Raw genomic sequence first — 24,828 nt, 5'->3', positions numbered from 1 at the left:
CATATTGGAAATTTTTTTTTACTGCTGATTTTCTATTTGTAACACTTAAAATTACTGAAAGATTAGAGGGAACCATTCTCTTTTTCAGTTTACTTTGTGCATATGCCAGCACTTTCTGCAGTCAATTTTGTCATTTCCCCAATATAGTCAGTTTCTTCCAGTTTGTATGGGTCTTTCACTCAGTAACAAGGCAGAATAGGACTGTAAAGGCACAAATTAGCAAAGGGACCTGGAGGCAAAAAAAGCTCAATCTATTGTAGTCATTTTACTTATGATTAATAAATATATATATAACTTCTTTAAAATGCATACTTTATATTTCGATTAGATTATTAGCTAGTAGTATGCCATAAAGTGTTTACCTTGTCAAACTGTGTGCAACACTTTACATTTTAATGTAATCTAAATATTTTTTTAAAATACCTGAAATATAGCTTCCATCCCTGAGCTCTGATTCTCCATTAGGATCTGGAGGCTTGGAATCAAGCAGAAGCCTGCTTGGAGACACATGGGTCTAGTGGTCCATGCTACTGGTTCCTGATACAGGATTTGGGTGGTTTTTGTATCATAACCTCCCTTGCCCCCACCCAAAAGCTTTTTCCCCAAAAAAGAAGAAAATAAAACAAAATGTGTTTCTTTTTAGAAGAAAATTCTTGAGAGTTTAATTGAAATGGCAAATGTGAAGTGTTTTGCAAATTAACAAAAATTCTAGACACATAATACAAAACAGACAAAACAGTAAAATAAATATGGAAATTTTCAAATTTGTCACATTAAAAAAAAATAAAAAACCAATACAAATCCAACTTTCAAAAAAAGAAAATATGCTATACTAATAGAAACATTTGGTATTTTAATTTACAAACATACACCTGATGTTCTGCATTTCTTCCTTTCAGGAACAAGAGGCCTAGATGTGACGATTTGGTTTCAATATCCTTCTCTTTCTTTTAATTTTCCCATTACAAATAAAAGTGCATGATTTTGCTGCATTCTTTCTGCTTGGTTAAAAAAGAATCACTTAAAATGGCAGGGTTCTGCATTTGAGAAAGGAGGCAGATTACTGTACAAAATATTTTAATCTGCTGTGGCTGTAAAACAAGAAGCTAAATTAGGTATGTTAATTCAAACCGTACCTCTGTAAAGGACTTCAGAGTCTCATCCATTTCTGCAACAACCAAATAAGATGGTTTAATTAATCCATGAATATCACCCAATAGTTTTTCTCAATGTGATCATCAGAAAATGTTTCTGAAGTTACTGAATTGTCAATGTGTCTGTTGCTTCATTATGTCAACAAAGATGTTCTGACACAATGTTACCCCTAAAATTACTCTCCTCCTTCCTGTCATGTTGTTACCAGAGGAAATGGATAAAATCTTCTCTACAGTACAACTCTGCTTTTGTTGCTAGGTGTGTAACAGGTATATTTTGCTTTGCTGTCAAGAGCACGGAAAGGACATTAGTTACATTACTAACTGTAAGACTCCTGAGAACTAAAAGTACATCAATTCTTCAGATGTTAACAATTAAGCTCTTTAAGTTTGCGCTTTTTAGATGCTGGCTCTTCATTTTTCTGTGCTTCTAAACTGATGGCATCGGATTGGACCTTCTCCACGGTGACAGTGATACCTGATAGAATGTATCCCCCACCTCCACTCATCATCAGTTTTGGATGGCTGCGATCTGGCAAGACCTTCACAAAGAAGAAAAACATTTGCTGTAAGGAGTCATTTTCTGTGTGAGCATGTTTTTAAAAAAATTAAAAAATAAAGAGAATTTAGACAAAACTTTGAGAGACTAGAATCTTTTAGCCATAAACCCAAAGGAGGTCTGAGAAGTGCATTTCTATTATACAAGGATATTTAATCCTTTGGAGGACTGAAACTCCTTTTTCCAGACTCTGGCAATAGAAATACATAGAGCTGTACATTTGCCATGGTGACCAATGGGGAAAAAACAGTTTTGTCATGCAATTACCATAGAAGTTATAAATTCATACACCTAGGTATGTGAAGCAAAAAAATTATCGAAAGTATCACAGGTTCCTTTGTGTTCCCAATCACTGGACCTTTCCAAAAACAGTCCAAAAGCCCCACTGGTCAAACACTTCATATTACTTAAATAGTAAACAACAGTGCCTGTCTATTGCTAGTTTCAAATTCTATCATCTCCATCATCAGTGAATTACCGGAGTGGTATGAAGCTTTAACAGAGATGCTATCTTTACCAAATAAAAAAATTTCAGTATGAAAAAAATCCTCATTATCAGATATTTATCATATTTCTACTCTGATCGTTTAAAATCATCCCTAGATTTCCCCAAACCAACATACAGAAATTCCTCATTGACTGCAGCTAACCTACAGATGGACAGTCAGTAAAATGCAGGATTCTCCTAACATATGGACAATCTGCTTATAAATCAAAAAGATGTGTCTGCTGATTTAAGACCAAGAGGAACCTCAGATTTGTACTCATCCCCCTTTTTCTCAAGAGGAAAAAAGGAAAATAAAAGAAGCCAGATGGAAGTTTTTCTTGCTTAGCACCAGTTTTCACCATTCAGGTACAGACATGAGACTTGTTGCTACTTTTATTTTGGGAGATGTGCCATATATGACAGTACCCAAAATGCTGACTTTAGATGTTATCATAGATATGTAGGGCTGAAAGGGATTTCAAGAGGTATTCTAGTCCATTCCTCCATGCTGAGGCAGGACCAAGCATACCTAGGTCATCCCTGACAGGTATTTGTCTAACTTGTTCTTATAAACCTCCAGTGACCTGGATTCCACAACCTCATTTGGTAACCTATTCTTGTATTTAAATATCCTTCTAGTTACAACATTTTTCCTAATATCTAACCTAAATCTTCCTTCGTGAAGATTAAGCCAATTATTTCTTGTTCCCCATCGCTACTGATGGTAGGACAATTTGTTACTGTCCTCTTTACAATAGCCCTTAACATATTTGAAGATTTATAAGGTCCCCCCTCAGTCTTCTTTTCTTAAGACTAAACAGATTTTTTTTTTTAAAACAACCTTTTCTCATAGATCAGGTTTCTAAACCTTTTATTATTTTATTGCTCTTCTCTGGACTCTCTAATTTGTCCATATCTTTCTTAAAATGTGGTGTCCAGAATTGGCACAATATCCAGATGAGGCCTCACCAGTGCTGAATAAATTGGGACAATTACTTCCTGTGTCTTAAATACAACACTCCTGTTAATACATCAGAAAGACATTTGCCTTTTTTGCAAGTGCATCACACTGTTGGCTGATATTCAGTGTGTGACCCACTTTAATCCAGAGATTCTTTGCTGCAGTACTACTGCCTAGCCAGTTATTCCCCACTTTTTAGTTGTGCGCTTGATTTTTCCCTTCCTAAGTGTAGTACTTTGCACTTGTTGTTACTAAATTTCATCTTGTTGATTTCAGACCAATTCTCCAATTTATCAAGATTGCTTTGAATTCTAATCCTATCCCTCAAAGTGATTGCAACCCCTCCCAGCTTGGTGTCATCCAGAAATAATTTATAACCACCCTCTCCACTCCTTTATCCAAGTCATTAATGCAAATATTGATAGTATGGAATCCAGGACAATCCCTGTGGGGCCCCAGCTAGACAGGTCTTCCCAGTTTGACAGTGAACCCCATTGATAACTCCTTGAGTACAGTTTTGAAACCAGTTGTGTACCCACATTATACTAATTTCATCTAGACCACATTTCCCTAGTTGGCTTATGGGAATGTCGTGCATGACTGTGTCAAAAGCCTACTAAAATCTACAGCTTCCCCCCCAGGCACTAAGTTAGTAACCCTGTCGAAGAAGGAAATTAGGTTAGCTAGCCATGATTTGCTCTTGACAAATCCATGCTGGCTATTTCTTATTATCCTGTAGGTGCTCACAAACTGATTGTGCAATAATTTGTTCTGCTAGCTTTTCAGTTATCGAAGTTAGGCAAACTGGTCTATAATTCCCCAGGTCCTTTTTGTTCTCCTTTTTAAAGATACACTATGTTTGCCCTTCTCCAGTCCTCTGGGATCTCACCCATCCTTCATGAGTTCTTAAAGCAATCACTAATGGTTCTGAGACTGCTTCAGCTAGCTCGTTAAGCATCCTAAGGTGAATTTCATCAGGTCCTGCCAACTTGAGTATATCTAACATAAATAAATATTCTTTATGCTGGTTTATCCTATTCTGGCTCACATTCCTTTCCTCTTGTTGTTAATATTAATCGTGTTAAGCCTGTGGTCACAAATAACCTTTTTAGTGTGAAGGCGGAAGCAAAATAGGGATTGAACACATCATCCTTCTTTCGGTCATCTGTTTTTAGCTTTCCTTCTCTACTATGTAGTGGACCTACATTTTCCTTTGTCCTTCTCTTACTCCTAATGTACTTGGAGAACCTCTTCTTATTGCCTTTCATGTCCCTTGCTATTTATGTTATCCTCCGAACACTGCAGGAATTAGGCACAAGGAGATAACAGTTTGAATTAAAACTACTAATTCATGAGAAATTGAGTATTTGACAGTATTTTCTACAAGATTGCATTTCCCTGACATATAGGAACTCCCTGCAGCTCTTACCTGATAATTTCGTAGCCAGGTTTCGGAGAGCTTGAGGTTAATAACACCACCTTTTTCTCTCAGCTTTGTGTAACATTCTAATAATGGCTGGAAGAAAAAAAATGAGTTAACTAAACTTGTCTCAAACTTAAAACACAACAATAACTATAATATATCTATTTTTTTTATTTACCTCTTTATACTGGCAATAGACAACAAAAGGTCTGGATGGAGCAACAAATTCCAGTAAAGAAAGTAACAAAGGAGTTGGATGGAATCTGCTGGCTACAATTAAGCTGTAACAGAAATTGTACATGTTAGTTTTCTGCTTCCAAAGGGGCAAGAGACTTGTTAAAAACCATCAGTCATCTGAGTGCATTAACCACATAAAATACACTTTTAATTACTATAATGCAGTTCTCTAGAAACAAAGAATCAAAAATATATTTCCAGTTTTTTAATATTTTATAGACATTAAGGGCATTGGTTTTAATATCTTCTTTGTTGACCAGCTGGTTAGTTTCATTTAGCTAATAATTTTAAAATGCTAGGTTTTTGTACATTTTTTATTCAATTCAAGTTTCGATCCAAATGTAATCTGACATAAATCCATATATAAAATCATCATCAAGTAAATAAGAAAGGTCATTCACCATTTTCTAACACACAACATTTTCTTAAAAAAATTAAGAATCTGAATAAATCTGCAAAAAGAAAAGGAGTACTTGTGGCACCTTAGAGACTAACCAATTTATTTGAGCATAAGCTTTCGTGAGCTACAGCTCACTTCATCGGATGCATAAAGTGGAAAATACAGTGAGGAGATTTATATACACACAGACCATGAAAAATGGGTCATATACATTGTAAGGAGAGTGATCACTTAAGATGAGCTATTACCAGCAGGAGAGTGGGGTGGGGGGAGAGAAAACCTTTTGAAGTGATAATCAAGGTGGGCCATTTCCAGCACATTTCCAGGAACTAACAAGAAAGAAACGTGCTGGAAATGGCCCATCTTGATTATCAACGTTCTTGTTAACTCCTGGAAATGTGCTGGAAATGGCCCACCTACTTCCCCAAGGCATGCCACCATCCACTTCACTGTTCTCAGCCTGAGGGAAAGTAGAGGGATGTGGAGGCAGGGCAGGCTAAAGGAAGAATGACATTTGGAATTCTCTCTATGCAAGATTCCAGGAATAGGTTTGCCTCTCAGCAGATGGAAATGTTCAGACTCCTCCCACCAAAACACTCCCTAGTGACCCCCAGACACACTCCTTAAGAAGCTGGTCCCTAAATTATAACACCTTATTACCAGCCATTGTCATAAGTGTCAGACGAGGAAGAAAAAAAATACCCGAATGATTGAAATGTTAGCTGTATTTCACTGACGATTTTGAATGACCTTTTAAGTAAAAATCCTAAAAAAACCAATATGGTCTGGAAAGAGTAAAAAAGGAAACAAGAGATAACCATAAATGTGACTCATTATACCTGAAGATGCTAAGCAATGGAAGAGGGTTTACAATAAGTACACTTCACTGCAGAAAAAATTCAATAGCAAAAATTGGTATTCTAATCCTCCCCAGACCCTCATATATAGTCAAATACATTTATTCATAAGTGCACAAGGTTGACAGTAGTAAAAAAAACCCTATTCAGCCTGTTTAATAAAGCACCATATGCAGACACTGTAGATCACACTGTCGGCAGATATGTAAGAAATTCTTTTTACTGCCCTTCTGTCATTGTGATTGTTTTAGAATAGAAACAAAAGTGGAAACATATTACTATCTATATCTGATTCTTCATAATAAATATCAAGTGCTTTGTAATGGCAACCAACTCATGGCACCTAGTGAAAAACACATTAGAATATTTATTATACAGCAAAACGTGAAAAAGTGTTTCTTTATAAAACCAAACCAGTCACTATGCACCACACAAACCAACTTTGAAAAACTATTATTTCTACTAACATCTATACTAGGCAAAATAGCCCTCCTCCTAAAAAAATACCAAACCCCCCCCCCAAACCAAAACAAAACCTCCACAAATTTAAAAAATGAGAGCAACATACTAAATTCCCTTTTTGTCTAAATCTCTCTTCTACTCCATCATGATATTTTAAATACCTGCAAATATTTCAGACAGATATCCTCAGTATGATCTCTGTAAGTATGAGTAGCATAAAGAAACCAAATAAGCTCCAGAATAAATAATTTTTGGAATTAGGTCTTACTTTTCAATCTTCAAGCACTTTTAGCATGAAAAAACTGAATATCAGTGTTGTGAAGTTACAATTAAACTAAGCCAACCTAAGTCACTTAAAGATTCACACTTGTAAAGGTTAGCATGAAAAAATGGCCCTTTGTAGGAAGCATGTATACTGTATTGGCTTTGGGTTTCTAAAATCACATTTGCTATCATCTTTTTATATTAAGTCTTTATATAATTATCAGTTTGGTGCAACCAATTCCGACAAACGCGGATTAAATGAAAAGAAAAAAAAAAAAAAAAAGTGTTTCACATGTAGAAGAGAAATGATGTTGTCTAAATGGTGTGGCTACAACTTAGCAAACTGATGATCTAAGGTTTTATTTATCCAGTTGAAACCCACGATTTTAACTGAAATCACCACTTCAAATCTGAAATATATCTGATCCCTTCCTGGAAAGGATACTTATATTTAGTGAGAATTATTACGTCTAGAATCGAGAATCTGACACTTTTTTATAGTGTAGACCACATCTTAATACACTGCTTGTGGCCCATTATCTTCCCCACCTATAATCATAACACATTCCTGGGAAACTATTTTTCCTAGCAAATACTTCAGTATTAAGATGCAGTTGTCCTTTTTGAAGAAAGTGAAGGCAGAGGGATAAGATGAATAAGACACCACACACTGAGTAATTGTGCTATTCCATATAAACTGATGCGTGTTTTCAAGGAGCATAGTTTTCACTTTTATTCCAGAGCAAAAAGCTATGTCCTTCAAAATATTTATATTAAGAATAAAAGTATGGTTTGCAACAAACTCACCCATCAGCATTTTTCTCTTCCAACAAAGCAGCAGTTTCCACTAGTTTTCTCCTCCTTTCTTGTTGTTTTCTTTGTTTTTCCCGAATCTTTGCATACAAGAACAGAAATAAACACTAAATTGCAAGGATACATCAGATAGCTTTTATGTTTGTATGAACTGTTTTACTTTATGCAGCTCTGTGGTCTTGTATTTACAAAATAATACAACACGCCGAAGCTCCATTTTGATGGATACAAGTCGAGTCTATTTTGGTGGTCCTGATTCCTGATTCAGGGGACAACAGGTTTTAAATCAAGATATATTATTGTAAAATACTTTTCTCCTGCTTTTTCCTCCTCCCAGTTACTGTATAGTTTAAAACTGCACTTTGAGGACTATTAAAAGTTTCACTAACACTTCCATTAATCTTTTCCAAGTTACAATACAGTTTGCTTGTCTATAGTCACAATGACTCCACGGAAAGCTAGTAAAAGACACACACTTACATTTTCTTTATTTCCTTTTTCTTTGCTCTCTTTATATTCTGTATCTTCAGCAGCAAGGTCCATTGTTTCTTGCTCTTCTGTTTCATTGCTCTCCATAACTGCTTCAGTACTGGATTCCTCTTCTGTTTCCTGTATCAAAGTCTGCTTCTCATCGAGCGACCCATTGCTTTCTTCTTCTACTGGAACATTATATTCAGGTTCTGAAGGCAAAGTCTCAGAAGAAAATGTTCCAGAGACAAGACTGTCCACTTTGCTGAGAGGGAATTCATAAAGAGTGTTGAAAAAAGATTCTGGAAATCCAAAACAACTTGTGGCTGCTCTAACAGGTCCCCCTCCTGGATACATTTGAATAACGGATCCATAACCTTTAAATACAAAATAAATAAAAGCAAATTTATAAGTAATCAGTGACAGAATCTAGTGCCTTCAAGGAGCTCACTTTCTAAACAGGTCTATCATAATGCTATTGACGGTATCATCACTGCAGGTCTGGGCTCAAATATCAATTTAGAAATAGAGAAATAAGCTGTCTAATATTAATGTAACCTTTGCAAAATTTAATGTGTAAGCAGTTTTTAACTGCCAGGAAAGATGGGGAGTGCCCCGCTGAATGGATAATAGGTTACAATTCAGAAGGCACAATGTACCTCTTAAGACCATATATACTTGTTAAGCAAGCATTTAATACTCCTGGGGGAATTCTGAGCCACTGCACGTGCAGAATTTATGTCCTCTGCAGAATTCTTTACTTCCCACAGAAAAATGACTTTGATGGGGAAGAAAAATGATACCACAAGAGCGGTCATGTGACCCTCCCCAGCTGTATGTTTCAGGTGCCCAGGGCAGCTGGCAGAGAAGTAAATCACTGTTGGGCAGGAGGCAGAACTGGGGAAGACCTAGCTGGTGGCTCCTACCCTTGCGCTGGGCCCAGCTGCTAGTCCCGGCTGGGCTAGGGAGGACAGGATTCCCTCTTCCCCTGCATGGCATCCGGGGCCAGGTCAGACCCATCCCAGATTTCTCCCCCAGCTGCAGGAAGCTCTGCAAACTCCTCCCCTCCTCCTGCTTCCTGCACCCATTGCTCCTCAGCTGCACAGGGAGGGATCCCTATACAGAGAGCTGCTCCCCCATCCGCCCAACCCCTGCGCATCCAGACCCCCTTATACCCAGACCTCACCTCCCACTGAGCCTCACCTCCACATTTTATTTGAGAAAATTTGCAGAATTTTAAAATATTGTGTGCAGAATTTTTTACTTTTTGGCGCAGAATGGCCTCGGGAGTAGTTTAAGGTTAGCTGTATTCCCCCACGGTATGTGATCAGTGAGCAGCAGTAACTCACTTTAACGACACAGGCATTATAAAAAAATGTGAAACTATTAAAAGAAGCCTGAAAATTTCCTTTGGCTCCTTTTTTTTTTTTTGTTTATGTCTATCAAATGGTTTGGCTGAAAGATGTAACCCGACTAGTTTAAAGGATATTCAAAAATGCAGTGAGATATATAGCCTCTTCAACATCAAGGTTACTCCACCACAGACAAACATTTATCAAATGTTTATAATTAATTTGGAATTACCACCTCATTCCTTCTGCTTCAGAGAGTAACTCTACTGCCCCAAAGTCACTGGCTAAGGCTGCAGGTTTATCATGGTGGGAGAAAAGTCATGTATAGCATGATTCCCATTAGTCTGTGGCCATGACTCACCTGGCAGTAGCGGCGCCTGTCCAGTGTGGCTGGGCCCACCTCCCTGCTTCAGATGTTGCAACTTGGCATGTGAGGTTGCAGCACTGTGGCTATTTGGCATGCTGGACCCTCTGTCATGATGAGGGGGACTAAAGCTGAGCTGCACTGCAACCCTGAGCACCAGGTCTCAACGCCCAGAGCAGGGCACTGGGCCTAGCCCCGAGGGACATGAGCCACAGGAGCTGCCACTGCCAGGTAAGCATGGGGCAGGCTCTCTCTCCAGGCCCTCTCTCCAGGCCTCCCGGCCCACCATGCTGGGATCAGGGTTGGTGAGCTGGGGGCAGAGGATGGTGCTGCTGCATTTGGTCGGTGCCCGCACCGAAGCACGAAGAGAACTTTTTAAATCAAAAATCAGGGAGTCACAGTAAATTTAGCAAACCATGACTTCTACTACATTTACTGGGACTGCTCTGTGATTTTTGATTTAAAAAATGCCATGACAAATTTGCAGCCCTATGGGAATTGAAAAGCGGGCTGTCAAAACGTTAAAATAAACCTAACATAACGTGGTGTGTGTTTGTCAGCTAATACACAGAAACCCTGAGTGCTTAGCCATGATGCTGCACCTTGTGCCTCAACACACACCAGGTGTGGGCATATCAGTTGATAAACACCCAGCCCATTACATATTGTTTACTTACATGTCCCATTTACTAACACTTCACTTTATTAATAAGTGTCAAGTTGAATTTTTTAAATAAAAATCCAGTTTGATAGCACTCCCTTAGAAAATAAAATTCTGCACATGCCATTTATGTTACTGTGTAAAATATATGAGGTTTTCCCCCCTTTGCTTCCCTGCTGATATTTATAAAAGGTCTTTTTCAATCTGGCAGGGTGGGCAAGCCCAAGAACATCTCCCACACACTTGGAAGCCCATTGCTGTCTCTCAAATTGCAGTTTTACTGCTGCTGTTATTGGTAACTTTCCCCAGGTCCTGCAAGAGGGAGAGTTTGCACATGGGCTCCCAAAGGCACCTTTGAGAGTGATGTATGAGACAGGAACTGAAATGGATCATCAACACAACACTGAGACGGACTATACACAAAGTGCTGTGACATGTACAAAGCAAACAAAATGAAAAGAGAACATATTTTTCTATGTTCTTTCAGTTGCAGTAACCTTAAGCACAAACTTTTCAAACTGAAATGTGATTTTCAATTAGACTGTGTCCCTTTAAATACCACAGAAAGTACAAGCAAAACATTAAGTGTTGTTTTAAACTAAGATAAAAAGTGTTTTAAAGTAAAGTAAATAAATACTTATTGCCTCAGTTTCAAACAAGCATCAGTTTTGTTCTTCGCTAGAGCCGCTGTACTACTTACCTCCCATTCGCTCCATTATGGCACCCAGAACCAAGCCCGCACAGGTTTCCATCACAATCATTTTGTTGCCAGCTCGGATATTTCCCAAAGTCAACATTTGAGCTAGAGTATCATACCGCAAATGGCTAGAAAATAAATGGTTCTTTTACTTTCAGTGCCAAACAGCTTTGTCTAGACTTAAAAGCATTGTGCATCAGCCCATAAAGCTGTCACCAGCAAGAGGCATGTTAAAAAGGAATTGTTCAGGAACTATATCAATGACAGTGAGGGTCAGAGTCCCAGAAGAATACAACTAAGTCTGTTAATCAAGATACACTGAGAACAAAGCGAACATGCAATTAGAAGCAGTGAGGCATTTAGTACACAAAAGTGTTCAGTGGAAGTATTAAAGGGTAGGAGATGAAATGGTGAATATACTGACGCACTGATCTAAATGTGCACCAGCCAGAGTGCAAGTTCTTTCAAATTACCGTATAATTCTCTGAATTATCGTAGAGTCAGTTTTGTAAGGACATGAAGTGTCTTTAAAAGCAATTTTATTCCCAATAATGCATACTTTGTAATTATTTTTATAATATTTTCAATTCCCCCCCCCGCCCCCTCTGGAGCAGTAGCACCTACAGGCCCCAATCATTAATCAAGGCCCCACTGTGCTAAGTGCTGTATGCATGTAATAAGAAAGTTAGTTGGAGCCCGAAAGAGCTTACAACATGACAAGAGTTAACAGATGAATAAAATAAATGAAGGAGAGAATGGATAAGATTAAAAAAAGAAAAGATAAAAGTTAAACAATCATGACTAACATAGTAAGCAACAGTCTAATCAATAGTCTCAATATCTTATGGTTACTTTATATGATTAAAAAATAATGAATAAGTCCAGGTTGGGAGGAAAAAAAAAAAACCTATACTGAATACCAGTAGGTAATTATTCCATTATATATTTAAATTAAGTCATATGTGGCTTGGTTTGTTTTCAACCCCAACTGCATTTTTAAAATTTCGGAGGGTTCTAGAAAGTAATAATTATGTTTTTTAAACTCTGACTTTTTTTTTTTTTTTTACTTTTTCCTTCTTTATTTCTGCTAGGTGGCCCCATTTCTTGGCTGCTGACCCATAATACAGAGGCAGGATCCTGTCTGACCAGAAAGTGGGAACTGGCAGCTCACCAAAATGTGTTCAGCAGCAGTTGAAGGGGGATTTATGTGATGAGGTAAAGAGGTACAATTGGTCTCATATAGATGTTTTACTTTTCTTACCCAGTCCAAGGGGATATTAGTTCCTCAATTATTTTTCATTATTTAGAAATTTTGTATTGACAGGAAAAAACTAAATGTATAAATCATCATTTTTAATTCGTAACTTTAAAAAATCATGTTTCCAATCATACTTTAAAAATGCATCTTCACATTTACTTCTTTTAAAATATACTTACTTGATTTTCCCAGGTTCCCTTGCATAGTACATTGTTGAAAGAATGCGGGTAGATGGCTTTACAATTGTAATAACTGCCTCATATCTGTAAGTAAAAGCACAGGAATATTCTTAAAGCTCAACAAATTAAAGAACTACTAAACTTCCCTGTCTTGTGAACTTAACTTACTTTTTCTTCTTCTTCTTTATGTACTTATCTTGGGCAAATTCTGTTTTGCCTCGAAACGTTGTACTGTTCTCTATTAATTGTTGAATTATTTCCTTGAAAAAGAGATTAAAGATTATTTTTATTGTATCTGGTTATTTCCCACTTATTTCACACACAATATATTTAATATTTTAACACACAATATTTTAAGGGAGGCGTTAACATAAGAAACATTTCTCACTCACTACAGATTTATGCATGCAGTTGCCACTAACATCAACGAAAGTTTGCACGGTAAATTCCTGCTCATTATTGGAGCAAATAAGACATCTGTCTCTTTCAACAGTACCATGTAATTGCAAATAGGAATTAAAAAAAAAAACCAAAAAACAGCACAAATGGAGAGAGATTCTTTCAAGAAATAATGCCAGCTTAAAAATTATATTGTGAGAATGTTGTTCTTTAGGGCAGGCACTAAAGGGTGTGTGTATAATGCCTAGCAAAATGAAGCACTGATCCTGACAGTTGCTACCACAATGTAAATATATGGCAATCTACTATTGTTAACACCACCGCCTAAGATCACAGTAACTGAAATAGAAAAGAGACACCATATTTTCAGTTTGTTTACTTTAGGCAATTGATAACACTTTGTATATAGTCAATTTCATAGTTTTCCCTGTAGAGTCAGTTTCCTCTGTATGAGTCTCATGCAAAGTTACAGAGGAGAGAAAAATATTTTAAAAAGTAGGAAAATGTAACAAAAAAATCACTACAATTGGCAGGGAATCTCATGGACATGCATAGTATTTGAAACTAATTTTAACTCATTTTTAAAAAATTAACTAGATTTCTAATTAATAGTGTCCCTTTAATGTATTTTGGGTGATGGAGGTGGCAGGAAAAGGATTAATTTAGGCAGTTTGGGCAATTTGTTTTTAAACATTTTCTAAAGTGACAACAGAACCATTTTCTAATTTCAAGTAACACATACACATGCCGTTCAAATCTATATTAAAGGAAGTCTACCAAAGGAAATGGTGGAAGCCTGCTACCAATAGACATTTAAACATCTAGACATAACACTAAGGAAGAAAATTAAAACTGCCAGGAACAAGCCTGTTCCGACAAAGAAATTGGGCTAGATGGCTTTTTCCAATCACTAACTCTATAATTCTGTGAAACATGAAGCAGTTTTCTTCTTCCAGTGTACATGACAATCTGTGCCACTCTACCACCAGCCCCACCTATAATAAAGCAGTTGCACTTTCAGAAGATCTCTGCTCTGTATTGGGCATCTAAATTAAGTGGCCAGTTTTTCCAGAAGTACTCAAGAGCTTCCATTGAGAACAATGCCAAACAGACAGCAAAATGAGACATCAATTAACAGGGAGCTGAGTTCTTCTGAAAAATCTGGTCCCAACTGAAGGTGATGATCACTGTTCAAAAATCTGGTCCCCTCAAGAAACAAGCCTTTTCCATCTTTAATTTAGGAGAGTCTATGAAAACTTTGACACAAGAAAATGCAGCTAACAAATATCAATATACTTTCTACCACTTCAACTGCAGTTTCATGAAGGAACACTATCTATGGAAGCTAACATCATAACCAAAGTGAAGTCTATAGTTATACTTCAGAAATCAGTTACTCCAAAAAAGAATATTTTAATAAACTGTATAATAATACATATAATATAATATAATAATATTATATAATATATAATATATATTAATAATATAGCAGAGATATGGCAGAGATGCTGATGATACACAGGAAAGAAATTATCCACATGAGATGTCATCTATCACAGATGAGAACGAACAGAAGTTATCAAAGCTCTGAAACTGACTAGTGCATTCCTTTGGAACTGATAGATATCAACAGTTGCACAACAACAGAATAAACAAGTCTTCAGTCCTTATCTATTTTTTTTTTTTTTAAAAGACGACAACCCAGGTCTTTAATGTGACTTTATTCTTTCAGTAAATAGAAGAGTGAACTATTATGCGACCAGAGCAGAGGCAGTGGATGACTCGTACTTCCAGTTGGGTGGGAGTACTCTCTTGGTCTTGTAGTAACGAGCCAGCCTGTGAATTCTGCTCTCAATCAGAATCAGACGAAATTTGGCATCTTTTTCCTTTCTGTTTCTCTCAAGATGTTTACGAACAGCAACAGCTTTCTTGATCAAGTGGTACAGATCCTCTGGAAGGTCTGGGACAAGTCCCTTGGACTTAAGGATCCTTAAAATTTTGTTGCCAGTGACAAAACAAACTTGGGTAACACCATGAGAGTCCCTTAGGATTACACCCATCTGTGAGGGAGTCAGACCTTTCTTAGCCAGTTTGTAGATCTGTTCCTTTGCACCATCAGAAGTAAGTTTTAACTATGTGGGCACACTGCGTCTAGAGGGCAAGGCTGACTGGGACAGGCCCTTCCCCGGAGCGTGCACGCGACCCATGCACACAAGCAACATGAGAGCTGCTTTGAACAGTCGCAAACAGGAAGATAAAACTGGACCTTGCAAGGAGAATATAGCAAGTTTAATCAATATAAACATAAGAGATCCCCCAAACTCTACTAGAAAGGAAACAATGGAAATTTGAAAGTTTTATATAATGAAGGGTATGTCTACACTGCAATTAAACACCCATGACTGGGCCTTTTCAGCTGACTCAGGCTTGCAGGGCTGTTTAATTGCAGATTAGATGTTCGGGTTTGGGCTGGAGCCCCGAGGAGGGTCCCAGACCCCAGGTTTCAGCCCGAGCCCGAATGTCTACACCGCAGTTAAACAGGTCCACAATTCCAAGTCAGCTGACATGGGCCAGCCGTGGGTGTTTAATTGCAATGTAGACATACCCACAACATAGGAGAGATCATTAATTAAACACTTTAAAATCCCTTTATCAGTTGCTACCATAGTATGAAATTGGGTAATTCCTTCTTCAAGGAAGCAAAATTAACATCTTGAGAATGTTTAATTTTAACACTTAGCTATGCAGATGCATATAGAAATAAATTTATCAATGAAGTCTGCTTTCTAGGTACGACCTAAAACAGGGATTGGCAATATTTGGCATGCAGCCTGCCAGGGTAAGCCCCCGGTGGGCCGGACTGGTTTGTTTACCTGCCGCATCCGCAGGTTTGGCCGATCACGGCTCCCACTGGCCGCAGTTCGCTGCTCCAGGCCAATGAGGGCTGCGGGAAGCGGCAACCAGCACATCCCTTAGCCCGTGCCGCTTCCCGCAGCCCCCATTGGCCTGGAGCGGCGAACTGTGGCCAGTGGGAGCCGCGATCGGCCGAACCTGCAGACATGGCAGGTAAACAAACTGGCCCGGCCCGCCAGGGGGCTTACCCTGGCGGGCCGCATACCAAACATTGACCTAAAAGTATGTGGTACTATATTCACATTAACATCTGCATACTTTCACATCCCTAACTCTTTCTTGGACCTCCGATAGTTATATATCATTGTATGACATTTAATATACATCTGTACTATGAAAATATTTGCAATATGTATCTAACCCTATTTAAGTGAAGTTCAAAACTGAATGAAAATACTGTGCACATTATGTACATTTTTTCTGATGTTCTGGGTTCCTCCCCCGTTTCTTTTGATGTCATGACAATTCTTAATGTGATAAAAGTTCACAAATCATGTTCCTTTTTAACTGTACAATTGTCAACTTAAATGAAAGACTTTCCAGAAAATACGGTCTTTGTAAAAATACATTTTAAGAAGCTATGTAGAAAGGGAAAGTAAAACAGAATGCCATAAAGAAAAAGTACTGAAGTTTGACTTTCTACTAAAATTAAAAAAATGGCCCTAATTCATAAACTCAAATACAATCATGAGGGTAGCACAGAAATGACATCAAAACCTTAATGTTACCTGTCCTTTAATACCCTTGTCCTTCAAAGCCTTTATGTCATCATGAGTCAGTTTCTGAGACTTTCCATCATCAACTATGTTACGATTATCTGTACCTGCTTCTTTTGTTTCTAAAGAAAAAGGATATAAATTTGTAAAATACTCTAGCTTTAAATATTTTTTACTGGAGACATGTATGATTTTAATTTCACAGAAAGCAGACTACAAGGATTCATCCCACATGCTTAGTGGCTTTGCGTTAAGTTTCCTAAGCAATCAGCTAACCATAATATATAAAATAAAGATAAAGTATGTCTTTACCAATGTTAAAGATCAAGTACTCTTACACCAATATTAAAAACCTTTCTTTACTTTTCATAGTACTATTGAAATATTAGCACTGCAGGGCAAAACAATGCACAATTGTGACAGAAAAAAATGTCTACTGAAAGTTCATAAAATTCTTAATGGAAAAATAATCTCTCTCTTTGTTCTCAGTAAGGAAGCCATTTACTTGCCAACAGTTTTTTCCAATCACAAGTCAATCCCGTCAAATACCTGTGGTAGTCTCTTCCATCTTTTTCTTTGGCTGAAGGCTCCCACCACTAGATACCTCAAATGTTGTTCCATAAATATGTCCAATGGCATTATCCAGATAGAACCACTGCTTTTCGAAAATAACTTTTCTGAAATAATTTTTAAAACTAAATTAATAAAAAATAATCATTCATTCCAGTATCAATTTGCCCAAGAGACTGAGATACAGTGTTAAAACCTAATTACAATTAAACATAGTACTATAAAATTCAAGTTCAAATATAATGTCCTATAAGTGTAGTAAATAAGTGTTTATTATCACTATCTATACATCCATGCTAGCATGAAACTGACCAGGAGGGCAGCAAACTTAAAGGACCAAAGAAATTGAGATAAAAAGAAAAAAAATTCAATTCACAGAAGTATTAACAACATGCTGATTGCCAAGGTAACATAGCAGGATGTAGTAATGGTATGTCTTGAATTAGGTTTTAGAATAAGAATTGGGTCAAAAATGTCAGCATGAAAATGGAGGAATACAGCAAAAATAGGGTAAATTTGGGGCCTGTCACTCAGAAAGGAAAGCTGAGTGGACACTTAGAAATCCATAAATCCTGCAGTGTCCCTTTGAAAGAACTTTAGCAAAGACTTGGAGAGAAGGTCTACGAAACAGGTGGAAAGACTAGTTTTCCCAACACACACTCAAATAAGTGCAAATTATCATCTCCCTACAGATAAGATAGTATTAAGGGAACCTTGCATTTTGGTTTAACCTTGGAGATTTAAAAAAAAATCAAACAACAAAATTACTCCTTGAGGCCCTAATCCTGCAAGCTGATCTGTGTAAATGGAACTCTATGCTGAGCAGAGCCTCGCTCATTTAGCAATATACCTATCAGTTTCTGTGCCATACATAGGTTGGTATCCAGACTGTCTCTTACCATGTCAATGAAACACAAATAGGACCAAGTTTTCAGATAGAAAAAACAAAGCAAAGAAACATTAAATTCTTTCAAGTACCAAAGGGGTAGCCATATTGGTCTGGATCTGTAAAAATGGCATGCATCCGACAAAGTGGGTATTCACCCACAAAAGCTTATGCTCCAATACGTCTGTTAGTTTATAAGGTGCCACAGCACTCTGCCATTAAATTCTTTGACATTCTAACACTCCTTTGCTTGGAATTCATAATTCATATACATTTTTAAGTGTGCAATGATTACTGTACTTCCAAATGCAATCAAATATTTAAATCAACCATGCAAACATAATAAAAACTATAATGGTCCAAATACAAAATTTACTTGTGTTTTCATCTTAATAATGGCAAGGAAAAAACTAATGGTATTTTAATTGCTTACCTAAATTATTCGCTTGCCCCTGGGCAACAGGTAAATAGAATTTTGCAAGGTTAAGTACTAGAAAGGCTATGATTTAATAAAAGCCAAGCAAATGTGTCCTCGTAGTTCATGGTAATGCATTCGTAGACAGAATACCTACACAGAATTCATAAGCCTGAAGTCAGACTTTGAATTTGCTGACTCATCAGTTTGTGAAATAAAATAACCTGCTTAATGCTGAAGTTATTTAATTTCCTGTAGCAATATTGGTTCTTACTGATATCTTGTGTTTTCATTTATAATTTGGGTTGGGAATGGGGAAGAGACTGCTGGAAATTGAATGTAAAAAATGTCTATGACTTTTGGGATTTAATAAAAGATTTTAATAACAGTGCTGTGTAATAGTAACAAAGATTTATTATTTTACAGTTAATGCTACTTGGCAGCTTTTGAAAAACACACAAGTCCACAGTCATCTGCTGGAGTGGCAAGAGCTGAAGACACATGGAAGTAATCTGGACACTATTCCAGGCAGTGGTTTTCGACCAGGGGTCTGGGGCCCACTGTGGGGGCTGCAAGCAGGTTTCAGGTCTGCCAAAATAAACCAGAGAGCAGGGCCAGTGTTAGACTCACTGGGGCCGAAGCCCGAGCCCCAATGCCCAGGGCTGAAGCCGAAGCTTGAACAACTTAGCTTTGCGGGCCCCAGGCAATTGCTGTATGTAAGGGAGCAGTATGACTGCTCAGAGCTCCGGTACGAAACTGTAGAAAAACCTGAGTGTCTCTGGATTAAGTTTAGAAGTGTGTGCAACAAGAGTGATGTAGTGGTGGGAGTCTGCTATAGACCACCGGACCAGGGGGATGAGGTAGATGAGGCTTTCTTCTGGCAGCTCACGGAAGCTATTAGATCGCATGCCCTGATTCTCATGGGTGACTTTAATTTTCCTGATATCTGCTGGGAGAGCAATACTGCGGTGCATAGACAATCCAGGAAGTTTTTGGAAAGCGTAGGGGACAATTTCCTGGTGCAAGTGCTAGAGGAGCCAACTAGGGGGGGCGCTTTTCTTGACCTGCTGCTCACAAACCAGGTAGAATTAGTGGGGGAAGCAAAAGTGGATGGGAATCTGGGAGGCAGTGACCATGAGTTGGTTGAGTTCAGGATCCTGACGCAGGGAAGAAAGGTAAGCAGCAGGATACGGACCCTGGACTTCAGGAAAGCAGACTTCGACTCCCTCAGGGAACGGATGGCCAGGATCCCCTGGGGGACTAACTTGAAGGGGAAAGGAGTCCAGGAGAGCTGGCTGTATTTCAAGGAATCCCTGTTGAGGTTACAGGGACAAACCATCCCGATGAGTCGAAAGAATAGTAAATATGGCAGGCGACCGGCTTGGCTTAACGGTGAAATCCTAGCGGATCTTAAACATAAAAAAGAAGCTTACAAGAAGTGGAAGGTTGGACATATGACCAGGGAAGAGTATAAAAGTATTGCTCGGGCATGTAGGAATGAAATCAGGAGGGCCAAATCGCACCTGGAGCTGCAGCTAGCGAGAGATGTCAAGAGTAACAAGAAAGGTTTCTTCAGGTATGTTGGCAACAAGAAGAAAGCCAAGGAAAGTGTGGGACCCTTACTGAATGAGGGAGGCAACCTAGTGACAGAGGATGTGGAAAAAGCTAATGTACTCAATGCTTTTTTTGCCTCTGTTTTCACTAACAAGGTCAGCTCCCAGACTGCTACGCTGGGCATCACAAAATGGGGAAGAGATGGCCAGCCCTCTGTGGAGATAGAGGTGGTTAGGGACTATTTAGAAAAGCTGGACGTGCACAAGTCCATGGGGCCGGACGAGTTGCATCCGAGAGTGCTGAAGGAATTGGCGGCTGTGATTGCAGAGCCATTGGCCATTATCTTTGAAAACTCGTGGCGAACCGGGGAAGTCCCGGATGACTGGAAAAAGGCTAATGTAGTGCCAATCTTTAAAAAAGGGAAGAAGGAGGATCCTGGGAACTACAGGCCAGTCAGCCTCACCTCAGTCCCTGGAAAAATCATGGAGCAGGTCCTCAAAGAATCAATCCTGAAGTACTTGCATGAGAGGAAAGTGATCAGGAACAGCCAGCATGGATTCACCAAGGGAAGGTCATGCCTGACTAATCTAATCGCCTTTTATCATGAGATTACTGGTTCTGTGGATGAAGGGAAAGCAGTGGATGTATTGTTTCTTGACTTTAGCAAAGCTTTTGACACGGTCTGCCACAGTATTCTTGTCAGCAAGTTAAAGAAGTATGGGCTGGATGAATGCACTATAGGGTGGGTAGAAAGCTGGCTAGATTGTCGGGCTCAACGGGTAGTGATCAATGGCTCCATGTCTAGTTGGCAGCCGGTGTCAAGTGGAGTGCCCCAGGGGTCGGTCCTGGGGCCGGTTTTGTTCAATATCTTCATAAATGATCTGGAGGATGGTGTGGATTGCACTCTCAGCAAATTTGCGGACGATACTAAACTGGGAGGAGTGGTAGATACGCTGGAGGGGAGGGATAGGATACAGAAGGACCTAGACAAATTGGAGGATTGGGCCAAAAGAAATCTGATGAGGTTCAATAAGGATAAGTGCAGGGTCCTGCACTTAGGACGGAAGAATCCAATGCACCGCTACAGACTAGGGACCGAATGGCTAGGCAGCAGTTCTGCGGAAAAGGACCTAGGGGTGACAGTGGACGAGAAGCTGGATATGAGTCAGCAGTGTGCCCTTGTTGCCAAGAAGGCCAATGGCATTTTGGGATGTATACGTAGGGGCATAGCGAGCAGATCGAGGGACGTGATCGTTCCCCTCTATTCGACATTGGTGAGGCCTCATCTGGAGTACTGTGTCCAGTTTTGGGCCCCACACTACAAGAAGGATGTGGATAAATTGGAGAGAGTCCAGCGAAGGGCAACAAAAATGATTAGGGGTCTAGAACACATGACTTATGAGGAGAGGCTGAGGGAGCTGGGATTGTTTAGCCTGCAGAAGAGAAGAATGAGGGGGGATTTGATAGCTGCTTTCAACTACCTGAAAGGGGGTTCCAAAGAGGATGGCTCTAGACTGTTCTCAATGGTAGCAGATGACAGAACGAGGAGTAATGGCCTCAAGTTGCAGTGGGGGAGGTTTAGATTGGATATTAGGAAAAACTTTTTCACTAAGAGGGTGGTGAAACACTGGAATGCGTTGCCTAGGGAGGTGGTGGAATCTCCTTCCTTGGAAGTTTTTAAGGTCAGGCTTGACAAAGCCCTGGCTGGGATGATTTAACTGGGAATTGGTCCTGCTTCGAGCAGGGGGTTGGACTAGATGACCTTCAGGGGTCCCTTCCAACCCTGATATTCTATGATTCTATGATTCTATGAATTGCCCTGCTTGCTACTCTCTGATGCCAGCCCTGGCTTTTAATCTGGATATGCAGAAAGAGTTGTTGGAGCACAGGCGGGCCATGGGGGGGGGGGGGGGGGGCCCTCAGAAAAAGTTTAAGAACCCCTGCTTTTGGTGGTGGCATTCTCCACTTCCTCCACAGGGAACAGGTGGGAGGCCCCTCTTCCTAGGCATCTTCACCAAAACAGTGGCATCTGTACACCACAGCAGAAATAGCTGGCTTTCTCCCACTACCTGAAAAGCAGTGACAGGACTGAAGCAGTCTCTCTGCACAATCAGGAAGATTTCAGAGTAACAGCCGTGTTAGTCTGTATTCGCAAAAAGAAAAGGAGGACTTGTGGCACCTTAGAGACTAACCAATTTATTTGAGCATGAGCTTTCGTGAGCTACAGCTCACTTCATCCGATGAAGTGAGCTGTAGCTCACGAAAGCTCATGCTCAAATAAATTGGTTAGAATCAGGAAGATGTCACTGTATCTCCATCAAAACTGATATCCCTTTGCTGTGCAAATGCAATACTCTCCAATGCAAGACAAATTTATCCCTTTCATTGAGATTATTTCAGATTCTCTGCGAGCAATTAACTGCTACTCTTCATCCACTTTGCACAGATGTACCAGGCATACATTGAACACACAGTAACTAAGTTCTCCTTATACCTGGCCGTTTTTCTTATAACAACATAACCAGAAGCCTCCTTGCCCCGATAGGACTCTCTGGCACAGAAGGCAAGCCTGGGGTAGGACGCAGTCCTACATCCTGGTCACCACAACAGTCCAGAGTTGCAGCTAACTTGCAAATTAATTAGAGCTGTCCCTGAGGTTACTCTACTGTACCGGGCGCCAAAGCAGACTCTGACAGCCCCAGATTTGTGACAGTACACTGCCTCCTTTTTCTTGGTCCCTGCACTGGGCTCAGCATCAGAGTAGGGATGAACTGGTACTTCTGTCTCAACAGATTCAACACAACATTGATTTGCAGTCAGTTCATACTAGGAAAGCTAGTTTACAACCAGAGTAACTAGAAACTTACAAAAATCATGGCACTTGCCCAGAGAAGATTGCTACTCAATCTTGGCAAGTGGATTTTTCCAGCCCTGCTTCTTGGTATGAAGATTTTGCTCTTAATGAAATAACACTCTACCTAAGTATGATGTTTTTAGCAATTATTTTTTAAAATTCAACACTAACTTATCCCAACAATTTGTCTAAGAATTTAAGAGTGATATGTAGACTCTCTTAGCAAGACAGCAATACAGGGAAGAAGGTAAGTAGCACATCTGCAGACGTGACAGAGAGGGGAAACAAACTTCAGGAGTCCCACCTATCAGTCTTCTGTTTTAACCAGTTATCCACTTTAACAGAGAAGGCAAATGGTATTACACATAAAATCTGCCTCCTGGATGTGTTTTTTCTCTTTCCTGTCAAAGTCACATTCTGTGCATAACAGTGGTTTTCAGGACCAATTCTGAAACAGCAAGCCTAACTTGAAAAGTGACCAGAGCTTGAGAAACTGACTTTCCCATAGTGAGCAGCAAAACCTTCTACATACATGCAGTGATGTATTCCTAAATCTGCAGTCTGCTCCAGAGGCTCTGTAAGTATTCATAGCTGCAGAGCAAACACAAAGTATTGCCAGTTTTTTCCCCCCACTACTGGTATCCTGTCACCAAAGCCAAGGTGCTAGGGCAGAGAAAGGTTGAATAGCAGACCCCAGCCACCCCACATAACTCCCCAGACACACACCTTTGCTGCAGCCAGGAGCATCTATGGCAGGATAGGGGACAGAGAGAGGGCTTCTTCTCTACTTTGCAACACTATGAACAAATATGAGCATGCAAAGTATTTCAAAGTTATCAGATAGACAACTGGACATTAATAGAGGATGCAGACCGTAAAAGGAGGGGCAACTATTTCCCAGCAGCTACAGGGAGAGAGGTTGATTTCTCACCTGTGCACTGCCATTGAACAATGGCTACCTCCCCGCCACTACCTTCTGATCTCTCTCTCTCTGGCTATTAAATGTCTGGGGGCGGGGAGGGCAAGGAAGAGAGACTGGGCAGGACTGAGAGGAGGAGTTAGAAAAGTACTACTGATCGAGCAAAGTTTTGAGGGAAGGGCAGAACAAGATACAGGGAGGAGGAGGAGAGCAATGTTGAGAAAGAGACACAGGGTGTGGAGGACGAGAGATGGGAGAGAGGAAACGGACACAGGGCAAGAGGGAAAAGATGCATGTTATCAAGGGCATTTTTAAACAGAAAGTAACACGTGCTTCTGCTGGCGGCTTCTCTTCCTCCCTGGTGCCAGCAGAAGGAAGTGTCACGCCCGGGAGCTGTGCCCAGCGGCAGCCAGGTCCGAGCCCGGACCGCGCCAGGGACAAGGAGGAGTCCGAGGGCCCGCAGCACTGGGGTTACCGCGATGGGCCGCAGGGCGGGCTGTGCCCGGCCGCGGCCCCACCAAGGTGTCACCGGGACCGCCGGACACGGAGCCGCGCTGCGGGGAGCGCCTCGCCCAGCCGGCGGCGCTATCGGGGTGGGGTGGGGGCGCAGTACCGGGACAGCGACGGCAGGGACCAGGGCGGCCGGGGTGCGGGAGCGGGACCCGACCCACCTCCGCCTCAGCACGAGCACCGCCTTGAAGACCTCGTCCCGCTTGAGCACGGCGCAGTCCCCCTCGCGGATGCGCAGCCCTGGCTTCGCGCTCTCTTCCATGGCCCCGCGCGCGCCCGCACCCCTCAGCCGTTGCCGGTTCCGTTTGCCGTCTGCCTGGGGGGTCCTCGCGCCACTTCCGGTAAGGACCCGCACTGCGCACGCGCTGCGAACTCAGACATAAGTTATCATTGGTGGCGGCCGGATGCGCAGGGGCAGAGTTGTTTCTCTCTGCGGAGGGGGGGGGGAAAAGGGAACATCACGTGACAGGCAGCTCACTAGGCCTTGGCCGAATAG

At 40.3% G+C, this 24,828-nt stretch overlaps 1 protein-coding gene and 1 pseudogene across 1 annotated transcript; both read right to left on the bottom strand.

Moving 5' to 3' along the window:
- Window positions 1–632: 632 nt before the first annotated feature.
- On the bottom strand, window positions 633–24,641 carry TRMT6 (tRNA methyltransferase 6 non-catalytic subunit). The gene is made up of 11 exons (XM_077814106.1): window positions 24,494–24,641; window positions 17,174–17,301; window positions 16,637–16,746; window positions 12,765–12,856; window positions 12,597–12,680; window positions 11,163–11,287; window positions 8,098–8,462; window positions 7,612–7,697; window positions 4,763–4,865; window positions 4,591–4,677; window positions 633–1,696 (listed from the first exon to the last, which is right to left on the bottom strand). The coding sequence occupies exons 1-11, from the start codon at window positions 24,592–24,594 to the stop codon at window positions 1,523–1,525; spliced, it is 1,455 nt and encodes a 484-aa protein (XP_077670232.1). The 5' UTR covers window positions 24,595–24,641; the 3' UTR covers window positions 633–1,522.
- Window positions 14,702–15,202, bottom strand: LOC144262329 (small ribosomal subunit protein uS15 pseudogene; annotated as a pseudogene).
- Window positions 24,642–24,828: the final 187 nt, after the last annotated feature.

This window comes from Eretmochelys imbricata, chromosome 3 (genome assembly GCF_965152235.1).
Source record: "Eretmochelys imbricata isolate rEreImb1 chromosome 3, rEreImb1.hap1, whole genome shotgun sequence".
NCBI lineage: Eukaryota > Metazoa > Chordata > Testudines > Cheloniidae > Eretmochelys > Eretmochelys imbricata.
The sequence above is the reverse complement of the archived record's forward strand: the minus strand, read 5'-3'. Positions and strand labels throughout refer to the sequence as shown.